The sequence below is a fragment of the Pelodiscus sinensis genome, chromosome 1 (genome assembly GCF_049634645.1).
Source record: "Pelodiscus sinensis isolate JC-2024 chromosome 1, ASM4963464v1, whole genome shotgun sequence".
NCBI classification, from domain to species: domain Eukaryota; kingdom Metazoa; phylum Chordata; order Testudines; family Trionychidae; genus Pelodiscus; species Pelodiscus sinensis.
The window spans coordinates 112,180,817-112,200,659 of NC_134711.1; the positions used below are offsets into that span (position 1 = coordinate 112,180,817).

Below are 19,843 nucleotides of genomic sequence, written 5' to 3' on the forward strand. Positions count from 1 at the left end.
TAGATGATGAGACAAGACTTAGGCAAGGACAATGCCCTACATGGCTCTACGCTCCCAAGCAGTGTTTCTTATATCTGGGCTGATATTTTTAGCAGCATAATGTCCCACTGCCTCCTCACTGCTGGAGCCTTTCCCCACTGTAGTAAGGGGGGAAAGGAGAGAAGTCAGCAGGAAGGCAGAGGGGAAAAGGCTGCTGCCCCCAGAGCCTGTTCTCACTGCCTCCTGAGTGCCAGGGCCTTTTTCTTGCTGCTTCCCAATTGCTGTAGACTTTCCCCGTAGCCACAGCCTTTCACTGAAACGCGCAGCTACACACCACAGCGGTAACTGTGGATGCAGCCTGTGGCACGTAGCTACATGCTTAGTGCATCTCCTCTACATTCCTCTGTAAAAGCAGAGGTAGCCTGTGATAACTAGAAAGTTGAACACTCTTTTGCGGTGTCATGTGGTCTTTAATTATATGAACTGACCTTAATTTTGTCTCATCTGAAAGACAGCCCCCTCCACGGCACGTTAACATCATGTTAACGCATCGGGCTAATGCTCATTACCAGGGAGGTTCCCTAAAGCAGTGTTTCTCAAACTGTGCTCTGTGGAGCCCCAGGGCTCCATGAGACATCTCCAGGGGCTCCGCGAGGCTGACAAACTGGAAACATCGATAGGTACAACACACACAATGAGTGGACCGCTGGGGCTCCGCATAAATTTTTGCACATGTAAAGGGTTCTGGATGCCCTAAACGTCCCTTTGTGCAGCTACTAGTGGAGCTACTTTCCTCAGATCCCTCTCATTCATGGATAGAACAGTCCCATCCCTCCTCAGCCTGGCTCATTGGACAGGATCACAGCACTAGGTGAGATGGAAAGATTTTTTTTTAAGTGATGGTAAAAACTCAAATATCAACCAACAATATGAAATGTGATTTTTAAAGGACTGGAAATGGTGGAAAATAGCTTTTCTGACTCTTTTGAAGACACTTACGGTCCACAGGAACTTGTTTGTGTCTCTGGCTGTCTCGCACAATGCTACCGCCACCGTCACTAGAGGTGCTGCTTTGGCGGCTAATGGTTCCTGGTGCTTTTGGCACAGGAACTGGAATAGGTGCTGGCACGCTAGGGGGGAGAGGGACTGGAACTGGAGCTGGTGTTGGAGGTGGTGATGGAGCAGCAGGACTGGGATCGGGTTGTTTCAGAACATAATCCATCCTTTGTTTCTAAAGAGATGCAAACACATAGTTAGCTTTGCACAGTAAAATCCCTCAGAGTTCAAAAGACACAGCAGGAAAGCACCTGTATACGTTGCCGTTAAAAATCTCATTACAACCCAGAAAGGCATGCTACTTGTCAGATAAACAATTTCCCCACATTTCTCAAAAAATTTTGGCATCAATATTCTCAATGTCTGGCCCTGTTTGACTATTGAGAATAAACTCTTATTATCCCAAAATCATCACTGACATCTTTTTCCAATGCCACAGTTGCGTAAGAGGGCCAAAGTTTATGAGCAGGTTCCATCCACATCTGTTTTGAAATGTCATTTGAACCTGTTATTTGGCTTGCCTGGATGGTTTCATATGCCATGGTGTACTACCATTTCTTTATAGGTCTATGACCTTTTTACCACATATAAGTTTCAATAGCAGCTGGCATGGGGTTTATTGATTATACAAAGCCCATTTCTTTCCTCCAAATACGAAATGTCTAAAATTAGATTTTAAAATCCCAAACTCCTGTTATCTGAAGGTTTGGAGTGGTCACTGAGACATATGGACTATCTGGAGTTTACCTGACTAAACATACATATCAGAGCTGGGTACACAAAAATCCTATATCCAAAATATACCCCAGTTTTGGAAAAGTTTGCCTTTAAACTCATGGCATCTGCACTTTGCTGTTGACACCTATGTTTGCAATTGGCCAAACCAAAACCCCACATTCAGATAGTCACAAATTTGAAACTGAGCACGGATTGCTATAATAATCTAGTCTGAGCTTCTGCATAAACATAGGCAGTAACTGTCACCAACTGCTTCCTATACCTGCCTGGCTCTGGATGAATAACGGACTTTTGGTTCTCTGGCCATTTAGTGAGGCAAAAGAACATAGAGCCGTTTTCAGTGGAACCAAAAATTACATTTTCAAAATTTTCAGCATGCCATAAAGTGGGAAAAGAAAATCTGGTTTCGGTCAAATGAAAAGTTTCATTCAACCTGCAATTAAACACACTGTTTTGAGATCTTGAGCACTGTTAATATTCTGATCATTTAAAAAAATAAAATTAAAGGAAATTTTAAGATGAAAAGTTGTTTGACTAAAAACGAAAAGGTTTCTAATGAGTCAAACCAAAATGTGTGATTTTATTTTTCTGTGCTTGAAACAAACAATTCAGCAAAACTGATGTATCTGCGAAACATTTTGATATCAATTAGTCTCCATATTTTCACTATAAAAAATATGGAAAAAAATGTCATGCAGCTATACAATCACCCTAATACCTTCTGGTTAGCATACATCTGTTAGAAAGACATCTAAAACATTCCTAAACTTTGAGGAAATTTGGACTTTGTGGCTCAGGCCTGCCTCAGTCTGAACAATTTTAACTACAGAGTGATGTGCACATTACATATTTTGTCTTGAGGGTCACAGATGAGGAACTGGAAATCATGGCTTACTGAATGGCAACCAGATGCACAAGCTGAAACCTGGACTGACCAGGTGAAAACTGGGTAGGTGGCAATCCTATATTAAAATATCTTTGCAAATTGTACAAGCTGAACAATGCAACATGCTAACGATATACTCTGTCAGTCTGCAGGAGCAAAGTATCAATATTTCTAGCAAGTAGAGCTCAATATAAAGTTTGTTTGCAAAGTGGTGATGGCTTCTTTTTTAGTTACGGGAAGCTGTTTATTTTTAGTGAGCAAAACATATGAGCAAATGACCCAGGCCTCACTTTTTCCTGGAAAACATATCTCCATCCTCCCAGACAGGGAGTCTTACCACAAAGTAGAGAGATCTTTGTGGGAAACGTGTTAAAAAAATTAGCACAAATGCCTTAACAGCATCTGCATACTCAGCCTTTCATTAATTTTATCCAAGTGTCCCATGCATGAATGCCATACTGGAGAAGTTTAAGCCTAAAACGTACAGGCCCAAATCTTGAGAGAGAATAAACTGGTTTAACTCTAGCAGAGGTACACCGATTTACACCAGCTCAGAATCTGTCCTAGAGGTTTCAAGGCTAAAATATTAAACTGAGAAATGCTCTCCTCTCTTTCTCTGTTCTAGTCTCTTATGATTAATAATGGTCAGTTATTAAAGTAACAGAATCTTTCCAAATATGTCCCCCGTAAAATATTTTTATTTTGCTGCATGCAATTTTATTGCTTAAATAACCTTAAATATATAACCTTATAATAATTTTTGTTTGGTAGGTGCAATCTAACGTGGGACACTTAGGAGAATTCAGTCTTGACATACTCTGCACTGTAGCATTTGAACATAAACACAATAATTGCCTTCAAAATATTAAAAAACAGAACAAAAGTGGAATACAAATATGAAAGAATACACGGAATAATGTATACCACCAAAAGCTGCTCCTTTGGTGGAACAAATTGGCAAGTCAATACATGAACAGATAAATTGATGAAATTGTTTTAGAACTTCATAAGTATCACAGTAAAATGTTTTAATGAAACTTCAAAGCTCAAAGATTTAAAAATGCCAAATTGCTATCCCCAAATTATGATTCACAACATGATTCATGTTTTCTTTTAACACAAAGGAAAAACGTATTACTGGTTTGATGGCACTGAATGATCCATTAAAAAGAAAAGCATTAATTTTCATCATCACCACAATCAAATCTCAATGCTGAGATAAGACTTACACCTGGTATTTAGTTATTTGACATCTCTGGACAATTTCGTTGTCAAATAAGGCATCCCACAAGCAATATGCCCACAGAAAAGACCAACTGTTAATTTGATATTTGGAAAGAAAATAAAATCCAACATGGGAAAACAATTCAAGTTCCACATTTATAAGTGGAATGCTACAAAATGTACTCCAACATGTATGCAACCATGTGAATATTTTGAAGATCTCTTCTACTCTTTCATCAGGTTACCTTCATTTATCATTATGAAAGAAACAAGTATGCACTACTGAATCTTTAAAACAATCAAACCCAAAAGCTTCTGCCTTCAAAGAGACATCTTAGAAAGTCAATAATATATAACAGCAATTTGTGTTACCTCTGAGAGCTCTCCCAGTAATTGCTATGAGGAAAATGGGGTAAATCACATCAAATGAGATTATTAGCACAATGTTAGAACTTCAACCACATCAGCAATTTTGAAGATGACATTAGTGACATTGGTGTCAAGAGCTCATTAATGACAGTATACTATCCCATTAACTTTATTACACATCTTCCTTATTTTCTTCTGTAAAATAGCAGAAGAAAAGTTGGTCATCTAACACACACACACACACACACACACAAAATGTATGATGATTAGTACTCATTTAACATTTTTTTCAACACTGCACATCAAAATAAACAACATTAAAACGGGTGCTAAGAAACCTACATTGACTTAGACAAGAGTCAAAAATTGCATCTAGAAAATATTTTCAAACTTTGAACAAAGGACTGCTATTCATTTCCCTATTCTCGGTTAAACCATTTAAAAAGCCTGCCATGGCTTTTTTAAAAGGAAGATGTTTGAGTTTGAAAAGGATTTGTAACCTAGAAACTAGGGTCAATGGGACTACTTAAATGGTTAAAGTAAAACACATGCATAAATACTTTGCTGGATCATGGCCAGAATGCTTAATGCTTTGCTACCTCAAGCCCTAATTTTCCAGGGATTCATGAACAAACTGATGCATCTCCATTAATTTATATATGCTGAAGATCTGATCCCAGGTATTTCAGAAAAATTTGTTGATACTGGACTTATGGTTTGTTTGGGTTCTTTTTCAGGAAAACTTTATATTTTACATGAAAAGGAAAGATTTCCAAAAAGGCCTCATCATGCTGGAGGTTATTTTGTCAAGAATCTTGGTTTAACACCATCGGTTCTAATCTAGCTACAGACATACATTGCAACATAATGAGGTATTTTTACATGTAATGAAAAACTCTACTCCACTTCTTGATCATTGATAGAACTTAGCAATGTATACTGGCAACATTCATCAACAAAACAGAATATAGATCTCATGTTCAAACCATGACATATATTTATATAATATATAGCCAGGTTACGTCAACCTCACTCTCTCCCCCACACTTAACTTCAGTCTTTAAATACAATAGAAATAAACAGTCCTTGTAGATCTATAAGCTGCACTAAGAAACACCCCTCTTTCTTGATTTATAATACTATTTAACACTTATACTGGTTAGTTATTAAACAATCTTCAAAAAATATCTTCTCCGTGTCAGATGAAGTATTTATACAAGTCATGTCACTGAGGATGTATTGGATAAGAAAAAAAAAAAGATGGCATTAAAGCCATTTCTCTGGTACCTGAGACACTGCAATCTATTAGTTTGTGTACACATACAGCTGCAGTAGTGTGATGCAGGCACAAAATCAAGACCAGAATGTAGCTCTTACACTGGTTACATGTTTTTGGAAGTATTCCAAGCATGTTGAACACCTTGCAGGTCAAAATACTGGACTAAGAACAACTTTTCCTTTCTTTTTAACAGAATGCTATTTTATTTTGCACATTGCTTTATTCTAGTACCCTTTTAGTCAGCCTCATAGGCAAGTACACAGTTTGTCCTTTGTGTTTTCTTGTTTTTATGTACTATAAAGAACCTCAACAATGTGTCTCAGGACAACACACATAAGTTTATATACCAATACATTCCTTGCTACATAAGAGCACCACATTAATTCATACTCACATCATAAAACTTCACAAGGAAACAACCTTTTTCCTCCTTTGTTTTTAAAAACATGTAAGGAAAGAAGATTCGTCTGAAGCCTTAGTTTAAAATTGCCATCACCAACTAATGACCATTCTAGGCACTAGGGATTCTGAGCACATGACGCCTTTCCCCCCAAGAAAAGATAAGCACCAAGGACTGTGTGTGTGTACAGCAACTAACATAATATGGCCCACTGGCCCAGTCACCATGTAGTTTTTGTTCTGATTTTCTTATTTTGGTGATGGTTGTGATTTCTTACTGAAATGGTTTAAAAACAGTATACAGGCAGTCCCGACTTACGCGGATCCGACTTACGTCGGATCTGCACTTACGAACGGGGCTTTCTCGCCCCGGAGGTCGAGGTAGCGGATTGCTACCTGCGAGCTCCGGGGCGAGAAAGCCCCGTTCGTAAGCTGCTCCGGTGCCCCTGGTCTGCTGGAGACTGTCTCCAGCAGACCAGGGGCACCGGGCGGGTTCCCGCGCTTCTGAGGCTTTGCCAGAGCAAAGCCTCAGAAGCGCGGGAACCCGCCCGCTGCTGCCGCTTCAGTCGCGGTGCCTATGGTCTGCTGGGGACGGTCCCCAGCAGACCACAGGCACCGCGACTGAAGTGGCAGCAGCGGGGGGGTCCCGCGCCTCTGAGGCTTTGCCAGAGCAAAGCCTCAGAGGCACGGCACCCCGCTGCCGCTGCGGCTCTGCTCCCGTATCCCTGGTCTGCTGGGGGGGGGGGGGGGCAGCTAGTGTGCCCCCCCCCCCCAGCAGACCAGGCTTTTGTTTTGGACCCTGGAGCAGAGCAGCTGGGGCGCTGCCGATTGGTCCTGCAGCGCCCTCTGGGCACTACTGGACCAACCCGGCAGCACCCCAGCTGCTCTGCCCCAGGTCCTGATTCAGCCGCTGCTGGTCAGTTTCAGCAGTGGCTGAATCAGGACGCCTGGGGCAGAGCAGCTGGGGTGCTGCTGGGTTGGTCCAGTAGCGCCGAGGAGCGGTGCTACTGGAGCAACCCAGCAGCACGCCAGCTGCTCTGCCCCAGGCTTCCCCAAGTCAGCCGCTGCTGAAACTGACCAGCGCTGACTACAGGAAGCCCGAGGCAGAGTTGCTCTGCCCCAGGCTTCCTGGAATCAGCTGCTGATCAGTTTCAGCAGCAGCTGACTTGGGGAAGCTTGGGGTTCTTAAGTTGAATCTGTATGTAAGTCAGAACTGGCGGTCAGTTTCAGCAGCGGCTGAATCTGGACGCCAGTTCCGACTTACATACAGATTCAACTTAAGAACAAACCTACAGTCCCTATCTTGTACGTAACCCGGGGACTGCCTGTACACCTCTAATGTCAATTCAGCTTTACCTAGAAAGGTGCTAATATAATAACAATATAGCTTAATCTCCTACATTTACAGGAATAAGAGATTGCCTACAAGGATATTTATTAGCATAACTAATAAATTATGCTAACCACCATAATTTATCCTGATATAACTCCTCAGGTGGACACACTTACTCTAGAAGAAGAGAGCTTAGATGTGGAGTTATAAATACAAAGGTATAGTTATGCTGGTACACTTCCTCATGTATAGTGTGATCATACTTCCCTATGCTGAATACAGACGTGGTAAAATTACTCACTCAAGCAAGTTCAATGGCAATCAATCAGAATGATGTAAGTACAAATGTCCTAATTAACAACAAATTGACTGAGCCCCTCTAAAAAAACCAAAACACTGAGCAGTTGGAGTCTTTTTATTTACCTTCTTATCTTTAAACCCTCTCCCTCTTTCTGAGAAAGAGAGACTGACCTGACCCTGCCCTATGCTCTACACCTTCCATGTATGGATGGGCCCCCCCGAGATGGACTCTTCTCTCTTGGTACCTGGAATTGCATCTTCTCAAGGCAACATGTGTGGGGCACGGAGGGTCACCGGTCCCACACCCCAGATTTCTTGGAGGTTTCACAGATGAACATGTGCAGGAGGGAAGGGACAGGAGCTGCTTCCAGCCACAGGGAATAGAGGTGGGGGGGAGAGATGAATTGCCTTGTGCCTTTGCAGCAGAGATTATCTCCTCCCCCACTTTCCAGTAGTAAGCAAAGCTTCTCCCTTCCTGCCCATAGGAAGGCAGCTAACACGTCCAAGCTGCTGCTAGCCACTGACATAACCCAATCACTTTGTGTTCCCTGGCTGTAGCATGGGCAGGAAGGGGTTAATCCCTACGGCTGCTCTGTGCACCAGGGCCCAGGGAACCTGACTGTAGGGGCTTCAGCAAATTGACCAAAGAGGCAGCTCAGCAGAGGAGGGAGCCTAGGAGCATTGCCCGGGGGCAGAACCTAGGGCAGGGGCCCTATGTGAAGAGGTTGCTCAGTCCCTGCCTGGGGGAATGCTGCACAACCTGCAGGGTAGAGGCATAAACAAACTGGAAATTGCTTCCTCCCCTCTACTCCAGAGTTTAACTGAAGGGCAGAGAAGTTTCCCTGGGCCAGAGCTGAGTAGGGCTTAGGCACATGCAGGGCTTAGCTCCTCCTGGCCAGCATCCTGGGCAGAGGGTCTTAAGACAGAGATCATTTGCCAGGGATCGCCCCCGGTGGGCAGTCAGAACGTTATTTACCTGAATGTTAGCAGGTACGGCTGCTTGCAGCTCCCACGGGCCTCAGATCACAGTTCCAGGGCAATTTGCTCATTTTAAAGAGAAAGTGGGGACACATGCAAGTGGATTTATGGTCAGCTGTCATCCTACCCATGTAGACTATAGGTTGGGGATTAATACTACAGGCTGACCCTCTCTAGTCCAGCATTCTCTGGCCTGGCAACATCCATGAGCTGGCATGATTTTAGTTAGCTGGATGTCCACTTATCATACGCGTGGCCAAGTTTCCTGTGGTCCGATTAAGTTGGTTTACAGCCACCAGTCCTGGCTCTCAGTGTTCTGTGCTATTAATTTAGCTCTAATTTACCCCTACATGTCTTCTATGAGCCCAATAAGCAGTGGAAGTGTTGGAAAAGCTGACCTCCCATGGTCCAGAAAATTCTCTGGTTTGGCATTGGTCAGGTCCTGAGGGTGCCAGACTAGAGCGGTTCAACCCGCAGAATAAACAGTTGTATTAAACCCTAACCTATGCTACATATGCTTGAACCTCTATAACCTGGCAATTTTAGTAAACAGGATATGCCAGATTAAAGATGCTGATAGGCCAGGGAAAGCACCGTAGGGTGGGGGGCATGAGGGAATGGGGTGCTTACCTGGCATCCCATTCCAAGGGGCACATGTGGCTCCGTGCTTGTTGCTGTTCCCAAGGACCGTATCCTGCTGCTATGGGAGCAGCATTTCAAATGTTCTAGTATAACTAGGGAGTTGTACCACATTAACATCAAACCAATATAATTTAAGGCAGTGGTCACCAACCAGTTCATTGGGATCTACCGGTAGATCCTGGAGCCTCTGATAAGTGATCCTGATTTGGCCAGGAAGCTATCAAGTGCCCTCCACTGTCCTGCTGCTACTGCCCTCTGCCTTAGAGCTGTCCCCCTGGGAGCCTCCTGCTTGCTGTGCAGGGTATGGGAGGGAGAAGAGAGGGGCACTGATGTCAGGATGTCTCTCCTCCCCCTATTCCTGTACTCTATCTCCACACAGAGAGAAAGGGATGGAGGGAGCTTGGCAATGCAAATCTTTGTCATTCTCACACTGTGCGCGCTTCTGTCATTCTCACAAACACACAGTGTCCTTCACTCTTATCTCCTGATGAAACATATACGTGCAGGGTGGTTGCTGCTGCTTTTACTGCTTGAAAAGTGAGTTATTTTTGGTATTTGACTGGTCTGTGCAGTTCATAATTTTCATTTCTCTCTTATGCTTAAATTTATTTCTTCGACTAGTGAGTTCTAAAATGCTTAACCTGTCCTGGCTGGAGTCATTATCCCTGTGGTAAATGCTGCTCCTGGAAGTGGCTGGCATGTGCCTCCAGCTCCTGAGAAAGGCAGAGCAGGGGGTCTTCTACATGCTGTCCTGCCTGCAGACACTGCTTCTTCAGCTCCCATTGATCAATAATGGGGAACCATGGCCAGGAGAGACTATAGGCCCAGTGCCTGTAGATGAGGGGAAGCACATGGTGCCATTACTGTACATGCCAGATGCTTTCAGGAGTGGTGCAGGGCCAGGCAGGAGTAAGCCTGCCTTAACCACACTGCTCCACCACCTGGAAGCCATCTCAGTTAAACGGTGCCCAGCCAGAGCCTGTTTCCTGAACCCCTGTCCCAGCTCTGGACCTCCTCCTGCCCCCAATCTCTTGCCCCAATGCACCTTGAAACCCCTCCTGGACCCCAATCCCTCTCCCTGGGCTAAGCCCGGAGCCCCTACCACACTCAATTCCTTGGCCCAAGACCAGAGCCTGCACTCCAACCTCCTACCCCAGCTTGGTGAAAGTGAGTGAGGATGAGGGAGAAAAGGGGATGGAGTAAGCCGGGTGAGGCCTCAGAGAAGGGGTGGAACAGGGGTAGGGCCTCAAAGAAGGGTCAGGAAGGAAGTGGGTATTTGGATTTGAGGTAGATCTTACATTGCACTTACAATGAATAAGTGATCTTGTGGTTAAAAAGGTTGGAGACCCCTGATTTAAGGGGTACAAAAACTATACCTAGATCACCCCAGTGACTGGAGCCACCGGGGGCAACCACAGTGCAAATTAAAACATTATAAAATAATACAAAGTAGAAAAACCAGGCTCTCAAAGAAGAGTATTGGCTGTGGGACAGATCAGACTCCCCTCCAATACAGTGACACAGGGCACTGAGCAGGTGATACATTTGTGCCAGGATAAACAGCTGAAGAGAAGCAATGCCAAAAGTGTACCTGGAAGAGCCAACTGAGGTGGAAAATAAGCTGTCAAAGTGAGAGCCCTGCTTAGTGCAAGCTGATACATTTAATTATAAAGATACCAATTGTACTTTCAGAGCAGAGAAACGGTCAATAAGGCTTGTACGTAAAGAGAATCGAGAGGAAAAAGCAAAAGAGGCAGATAGAACTGCAAACTGGATGGCAGCACACAGACCTGGATCTAGATGGTTGCCTTCTGTCAGTGCAATCAGAGCTATATACGCTCAAATAAATGTTTTGCTTTAGGGAGATATGTATGGTTTGTGATAAAATTGTTGTGCATGATCCACAAGATCCAGTGGAGCTTTACTGAGATGACTTACTGTATAAATGTGCACACACACTCCTTCTCCCCAGATACGGTTTAAAAATATATACACATACACAATTTAAAAAAATCACTTTGCATTCTCAGACTACTAACTACTCCTGAGATGAAACACAGCAACAATATGTAACTATTTAGGGTAGGAAGTAAAGAACACTGCAGACATCTAGAACTACAGGGATAGTTTAGGTTGGTTGGTTGGTATTGGCCAGGATTGTCAAGATTAATTCCCCATTTCTTGCAAAAAGTACTAGATGGGAATTTAAACCCACTTCAATATTCAGAAAATATTTACATACTAGCACATCCAAACAGTAGCACTTTTCTCAGCTAAGTTCTGCCTTAAACATAATACAAGAGTGGCTCAAAAAAGTAGCATCTTCTCAAGAACTAAAAACTCTTTTTATGACGACAACTTTACTAGAATAGCATTTTACTATGGAATAACAGAAATGGATTTTGGCTCAGTTCAAAATGACGCCATATCTTTGGCAACTACCAAATGAGCACCTGGCATGCATTTCCCTTTGTTACAGTTCAGTTCACAAGCACCAGGAAAGTTAACAGTTGGCAACAGATAAGTACGGAGGTATCTAGAGTGGCTGGCAACAGACATGAATTTTGGGCACAAATGTTCAGTGTCAGGGGGTGGCACAAATATTTTAAGCCAATAACTAAACAAAAAAAAGGCTTGAAAGGCTTCATGGTAGATTCCAAGGAATAATAGAGGGCATTTGTCTTAAAGGAGGGAACCAGAACTCTACCTTAATATTCATATGCCAGAACAAACAAAAATGTAGGTTTCTTTGGCAAAAGGCTTGCCTTCTCTTGCAAGGATTCTCAAAATGGCTGATAATGTAAAATGCAACTTTTTTTTAAAGGGTCATTAAGAAAAACACCAAAAACATGAATGACACTTTACTAAGTAACCAGTCTGCTTTAAAATGTACCTTTGAATAGATACAAATGACATCTACTTTTGGCCCTTAAAAAAACCCTGTCAGGTGAGATTGGGGTAATACTGTGCATTTTTACAGTATTACAGTAAAAATTGGAGTGCTCAGTAGCCTACACAGCTCTTAAACAGTTAAAACAGTTTATATGTGTGTGGGTTTTCTAAATGGAAAAAATGGGGAAAATTTACATTAAAATTTGTTCTTGCTGAACCTATAATATTTGGGGCAATTTAACTAGAGTTGTTAAAATGGAATTTACCAGTTTATAAAGCCAAAAGGTAACATAACTTTTTCTGGCAATTAAAACAAAACTAAGGACCAACTAAACCTAAACATGCATGATCAATTCCTGGAAGGAAGGGCTTTATTTCCACCACACCAAGGTTATTTTTGTATGTGCACGAGTGCTTAGACATTGAAACAAAGGACTCTCTCTCAATATATAGATAGATAGGAGCATGAGGCCTCGCACTGGAGGGTATGCTCAGAGATTAGAAAGAGGTATATTACTTCTAGCTCTATAACCATAACGAATTCTTAATAAGCTCAAACACTGCTGCAACATTTTAATTTTCTCTTGAAAACCTCCCTTTTAATACTGACTAAGCCCATCTCTGCTATAGTTTACTCCTGGGGAAATTCTGCACCAGTACACACACAGAGAATTCATGTGCCCCACAAATCCTTTGCTTCCCCCTGAACATATATTCTGCTGGAGAGGCACTGCAGTTACATCTTTCATCCACATGGTGATGCTCTGGTGCCAAAACAGAGGGCAGCCATCTCACTAGTTATAGCAGTGAGCTTTCCTCACTGTGTCCTGCCCACAGGCCCAGGTTAGGCATGGGATGGGGGGTTGGAAGACACACTGCCAGACACAGAGGGTTGCTGGAGAATCCATGAGGTATAATGGGGCCGTCAACAATGTTTTCCCTTGTCGACCACGGAACATCCAGACTACCACGCTGTGCTGCCAAACAGCTGATTGGCACAGCGCGGCAGCCATTTTGATGTAAATGAAGCAGCGATTATTTAAATAGCCACTTCATTTCCCAACATCTAGAAACCTAATCTACACGGCTTTGTCGATGGAGCCATGTAGTCTAGACATACCCCAAGTGTCCTGATGCTTTCACAAAGGTTAACTTTTTTCCCCCTTAAGTGATTAATATTAAACATAAAATAAATGAAAATAAAAAGAGAAACCCAAAATAAACACCCAAAATCCTTTTGTCAATAATAAAGCAATTAAAACAGTAACAATTATCATTAAAATAATAATTAAAAAATAACTATAGGTATTCCTATAAAACACAAAAAATAATGCTTCTTATTTAAAATCTTTTAAAAGCCCAAAAATGGCCACCAGCTGGGCGGTTTTAAAACAAAAACCAACCTAGCACATGCAATCAATAGAAAACAATAAAGACCAACTATTAAACTCAGACTCAAAATAGAGATGTGAATAGTTAATATCGCCCTTACTGGGTGATGCTTACTACTTATGGTCAACCGGCGGGCTGCTCCAGCTCTGTGGGGCCTAGCACCCCACGGGCAGAGATGCTCCAGCCTGGCAGGATCTACTCCTACACCAGTAGAGGCTGCTGGAGCAGCTGCTGCCTGCCATGCAGCCTCTGGCTCTGGCCCCAGCAGGGCCATGCTGCCTGCAACGTGAACTCGGGCTCTGGACCCACCCAGGGCTGCCAGAGGAGCAGTCACCTGCAAAGTGGCTCAGGGTCTGGCGCTAGCTGAGGCTCCTGGAGGAGCTGCTGCCTATGACACGGTTCCAGCTCTGACCCTGGCCAGGGCTGCTGGAGGAGCCACCTCCTGTCTCCTATGACACGGCTCAGGCTCGGACTCTGGCCTTGGCCTGGGCCGCCGGAGGAGCAGCTGCCCGCAACATGGCCTGCAGCTCCAGCCCTGGGGAAGGGCTGAAGCTAGGGCCAGGGCTACATGCTGGCTGCCCTGCTACTCCTGGGGCGAAGCCACCACCCGCCACCCAGCCACGCCCCAGAGCAGCTGAGCAACCACTCTGTAGATATTCTGAGGAGATGGACAAGAGGTACATTTTTGGTGTGTGCCCACGCACCTTAGAGGGAACTTTGTGCAGGAAACATAAGCAAACTGGGCAGATGTGCCTATCTGAATGGGAAAGGCTCCGGGTCAGCTAGGATCCCTAAAAATCCCTCTCAAAAACGCCCCCACCCTGTTCCATACTTCTCCCACAACCATTCAGGCACCTACCCAGCAATTGTTTCCCTCAGAGAAGGTGCCCTTCCCACCCAAAGAGAGTCTGGGAACTGACCCCTCCTGGAGCAGAGTCCGACCTGCTCTCCTCCCCCCCGCCCGCCGAGGAGCCACAGCCTATGCCCCATCCAGGGTAATGCACCCACGAGGAGAGGCCAGGGATGGATATCACCCCCCCCCCCACCCCTGGAAACACCAGGACTGGGAACTGCTGTTCCCCCTTGAGGAGAGCCCAGGACTAGAAATTGCTGCCTCCCACCTCCTAAGGACATGCCACAGCCGGGTAGCACAGCACTATCCCTCCCTCCCCAGAGCAGCGCCACCTTTGTCTCTGTGGATGGTCCCATTAGGCCCCTCCCATCATGAACCCCTCACCCCCTGCCATGATTCCTGCACCCCCCCCCACTGTAAGCCCTACCACATACCCCAATCCCCTACCCTGCGCCCCCAATCTGCTGCCCTGAGTCTCCTTCACATTTCTCAGTCCCCTACCCTTCTCAGTCCAGCTATATTCACCTTTTGGGCCAGATCCTGTGCTCCTCTTCAGACTGAAGAACTGCCTTTCCTATTGTGTGTTCTATGACTAGCTGCTCCGAGAAGCAGTCATTTAAAGTGTCAAGAAACTATCTCTGCATCTTGTCCTGTGGTAACATGTATCAGGTCAATGTGAGGATAGTTGAAATCCCTATTATTGGAATTTTAGTTTTTATAGCCACTCTAATCTCCCTGGGCATTTCACAACCACTAACGCAATCCTGGTCAGGTGGTAGGTAATATACTCCTACTGCTATAGTCTTATTAGAGCATGAAATTACTATCCATAGAGGTTCTACTGTACAATTTGGACCTGCTTCATTCACCACAGTTCTGACCTGCAAAGGGTTAAAAGGGCGTGGTCTCAGGGTGAAGACAGCGAGTCAGAAATCAGGATGCAAAATTCAATCCCCAGTTGCTTTACAAAATTCCTCAGTGACATTTGTCAAATCATCAAGTTCTTTTGCACAAAACATTTAAAAAAATTCTTACGTTACTTCAGCATGTAATTTCTATTTTTACAAATGACTGAGGAACCTAAATCTCATTGAAAGTCAAAATTTGAAAACAAAGAGTGGAAATTTGCCCTCTGTGCCTAAGCTTATCTATAAAAAGGGTATAATATTTCTCTGCCTCAAGGACTATTCCTATCATATAACATCTCTTTATGACATCTCTCAATTTTACTTTAAAAAAACAGAATAAAATGCAAAATAAAGAGAAAACACACATATTGTATATGCTGTATTTCCATTAGAAATGTTATCACTAAAACAAAGGAAATTATTAGATTGCTTGGCAAATTATTAATATACATAAGGTATTCGTTATCTGACATCAATGAAACTGTCTTTGTAGCTCCACAGTAACAAAGGCACATTAAATAGCTGAAATCGTAAGAGGCTATGACAACCAGGAAGTCATATTAGCATAAAACCCTTGCACAAGCACCAGTGTGCAATGCCGAAGAGCTAAAAGAAAATGTTACCCATTTTAGTATTTTGAGTGTTTCTAGTTTAGTATTTTCAAATTCCTACAGTCCATCCAAAAGTAGAGGGGAGAGCTTTCCACCGCTCTGAGGCTGTACAGGTAAAGACTGGAGTAGTGTCTCATCCATTTTGTAAGTCTGTTGCATCAGCCACCTTTTCCAAAGGCACAGTGGACTCACTTCCATGTAACTATCTTAGACCCAGCCTATTAAGAGGCTGAAGAGTTTAATCCAAAATCTGCATCCATGTATACTGACAGAGGTTGCCTATGGAGCAAACAGTGGCTGGTATGCAAAAGGCTTTCTTATCAATCCTGAAAATATTCAAGTAATTAAGTGCAGTAATTAATGCATTAGCTATTCATCTCACCAAGAGAGGGCTTACAACTGGAAAAAATTGTAAGAAAAACAAATGTGACAGTCTTAGTGGGGCCTTAATGCCATCACACCAGGAAGCGGATTTTCCCTGCTGTCACGTATGCTTTGCAGACCACCACAAATACATAAATGAACAAATAAATATTGACATAAAACACTCCCACAACATTCATTACAGCTGACAGGGCCTATGCATGACAGTGCTGAAGCATTATGTTTGAAAGCATGGAAAAACCAGCTCAGCACGGGGCTCAGGAGCACTTACATTTATAATCTTCATCACTAAGTAAACGATGACATTGGTGTTTATGTGAAGACCTTCTGCATCTGTGACTGTTAAGTCCAAGCAAAAGTTTGTGATGCACTGAATCTCAGGTGATTTTTTAATATAGCTTTATACTTTATGGTACTACCGAATGTAATTTGCCTTACAGAGCCAGGACTAGGATTAGGATTATTTAGTGATTATTTTTAAATAATCAAACAACAATAATAAGCAAAGTACAGCCTGCAGGTGCCTGGAGAAGGCTTTCTTTATGTATTATTTCCTCTACTGTTGTTTTATTCGTAGGATGAATAGTTGCCTGTGGCTTGAATTTATCAAATACAAGTTCTTTCTTTTGGGTTACACAGTCACCAGCTGCACTGACAAATATCCAACAGGATGAAGTTAAAGAAAGGAACCTTCAGGTGAATAAAAGAAAATTTCCTGTTAAACCCAGAATAGCTTCATTAGAGAAGTGGTTCAAACCCCATCATTTGGATTATTTAAAACTGGACAAAGCAGAAGAACAATGAACTGTAGGAAACAATCCACTATGGTTGGAGGGTGGAAATATTATAGCATTAAAGGCCATTACACATCTCTAAATTTCCATGATTAGGTGGGGAGAGCTTTATGAAAAAGTGAAAAGATGTACTTATAGTTTTAATGTTCTTCATTATTTCATGTAAAAAATCCTTCAAAAACTGGAGATGATTATGCTAAACGTATTAAAAACTTCTCAAAATGTCCCGCATGACCTGTGGGTTTTTTTCTGGTAAGGGGTTCCAAAACAAATAAAATACATGCACTTAAATAAGCAAACAAACTCAGATTTTTAGAGTTTTCAAAACACTATAAAGATACATGCATCATTTCACACACAATAAAAAAGAAGAGCTCAAATGTTATTGGAAAACAACTAGTGATAGGCAAACTCGATACAATCAACTAATTCAAAATCCAATGAAGTCAATGAAAGTCTCCCTTTGACCACTGATGCAAGTTTAAGCAAGTGCTCACACTTTTGGATACTTAGTTAAACTACTATGTCTGAACTTACTGGGTTTTCAATATTGGCCTGGAAATATTACAAGACTAGTTTCACAAGATTATCAGTATCCCTAGTCAGGCCAGAAATAGCATAAAAGGTGGTACCTTCTTTCGTGTAATTTAAGTGGACAGCACCTAGCATGAGAACCTTGATTAAGACCTCTAGGTGTCTCTGCAATACAAATATTAAATAATAATAGATGAAAATTTCCATTTTGTATTGGAAACTAGAAATGTGGGGCTACAGTAAAATGAATAATAGAGAACCAAGTTAATCACAGAAAAATAAAGTTGAAGTTTGGTTTGCATTTTGGATTCAAGTTTGATTCAAGGGAAGGGTTGGGAATTCTGCTTTATCTTAATTGGCTTGCCCATCTCTAGAAACAACACAGCATAACGAAAAGCAAGCTCCCAAAAACCATGATATCTATAGCTAAATATAGCCTTTGGCCTGCTACAACACTGTAAAAGCCCTTATCCTGCAAATCCTTATTCATATGAGCAATTACATGGATAGAAAGAACCCTTGTATTTTACCTTTGCAGTACTGGGTTCTGGTTGTGCTCCCCATATATAATGAGCAGATAAAATACTTCAGCTCACCATTATGTAACAGAAAAACAACATCAGGCCAAAAGCTTTTAGACAAACATTAGCATACGTTTTTCCACTGGTGCTCTGGGGTTATCGTTGAGAAATGAATGCTCCACAAATTCAAACAGCAAGCACACTACTCTATGGCACCCATAATACCACACAGAGTTCTATACCTATTTCCTTATAAACTTACAAATTGTGAGAACTAGATATTAGAGACTCATATATATTTCCAAATGCAAAGAAAAAGAAAAAGAAAAAGAAAAAGAAAAAGAAAAAGAAAAAGAAAAAGAAAGAACACTGAAGTTCACTCTCTGAAAAGGAATGAAGTTAATCCTACCTTAAATAATTCAAACTCCTTCTTTGGCATCAACAGCTACCAAAATACGAAGGATATTTGCAATTAAAATAAATGGACAATGTACATATTAGGATACAAATATTTGTTGTTTGTTAATCACAAAACAGAAGATTCAAAGGAAAAGATCTGACCTATTATATTGAATATATATTTTTAAATTTTAGACTAGCATTGAAATAAAAATCAACTTATATAGAGCAAGAATAATTTTGAGGTTGCACTAGAATTTACAGATTTTTGTTGTTGTTCTCATCCTGCTTTGAACCACCTTCCCTTCTTTGATTGTTAAAAATATAAATGGATTTTTTTCTAAGGAACAAAAGATACCTGTATGGTGTGACTGTATGCAGGTTCGGGATGTCCTAAACCAGGTTCCTGAGGTCTCAGTGAATCCAAGATGTTGTTTGGCACAAACCCTGCAACTCCACTTTTATTTTGAACTTTCCACCATTGTTTTCTGTCATCAAGAATCTGAAATCATTGGATACAATATGTTAAAAGGTTGAACAACATTTATATGAGGCTTGCGCCGCATCAGGCCTCACATAGTTGTCAGGATCTGTTCCATCCACTGTCAACTGTTCAGTCAGATATAGTTCCTTCCTCATCACATGCCTTTGCTCCCTCACCACCTGCCATTCTCCCTATTTTGTTTTTGGTTATATTGATTGAAATTACATCATGAAGGTGCACAACCTGATAACATAAAGATTTATCTAATGCAGGGATGGGAAACCTCAGGCCTGGCTTGCCTGACCCTGCCCCCTTCCACCCCCCCCCCCCCCCCCCCGAGGCTCAGGGCCTCCCCCAGCATTTGGGAGCCCACACTGGTGCTCCAAGCTTACCTACTGCAGGAGTGGAGAACACAAAATCTACTAAGCTGCCCCTACCTCTAGGTTCTGGTATGGGAGGGGAATGTGAGGAGCATATTTCTCCTTCTCAATCGGGGACCATGTCAGTGTGCGTGTGGGGGGTTCGTCTTCACTTGTGTGTGGCCCCCGACTGATTTTTCTGTGGGTCAGCAGCCCCTGACCCAAAAGAGGTTCCTCACTTCTGACCTAATCTAACCAAACCAAATCATAGATGCATCCCAGTCAACAGACAGGGAGAGGACCACCCTTAGAGTAGTGAACAAACATTATCTGGAATCTTCCCAGTTAGCTGAGTTGATAAAATAAAAATAAATAGTTTACTTCCTCTAAATAGTTTTGAAGGCACGTACCTGATCAGTAATCATACAAGAAAAAGGACATTGAAAGGTGGTGGGTTTTTTCTCATCTATTCTATAGTTGGTCATTAATACAGGGAAAGTACATTTTAATATAATATAATTCACCTGTT

General features: G+C 42.5%; 1 protein-coding gene across 4 annotated transcripts in view; it reads right to left on the bottom strand.

Annotated features, from left to right (window-relative positions):
• The window catches only part of EPS8 (EGFR pathway substrate 8, signaling adaptor), a 162,360-nt gene that overhangs the window by 18,478 nt on the left and 124,039 nt on the right, over nucleotides 1-19,843 (bottom strand). For all 4 annotated transcript variants that reach the window (XM_075897583.1, XM_075897568.1, XM_014577119.3 and 1 more), the window contains 2 exons: nucleotides 18,830-18,973; nucleotides 979-1,210 (listed from right to left, as the gene is read on the bottom strand). In XM_075897583.1, the coding sequence (XP_075753698.1) occupies nucleotides 979-1,210; nucleotides 18,830-18,973 (376 nt within the window). The remainder of the gene's footprint in view (nucleotides 1-978; nucleotides 1,211-18,829; nucleotides 18,974-19,843) is intronic.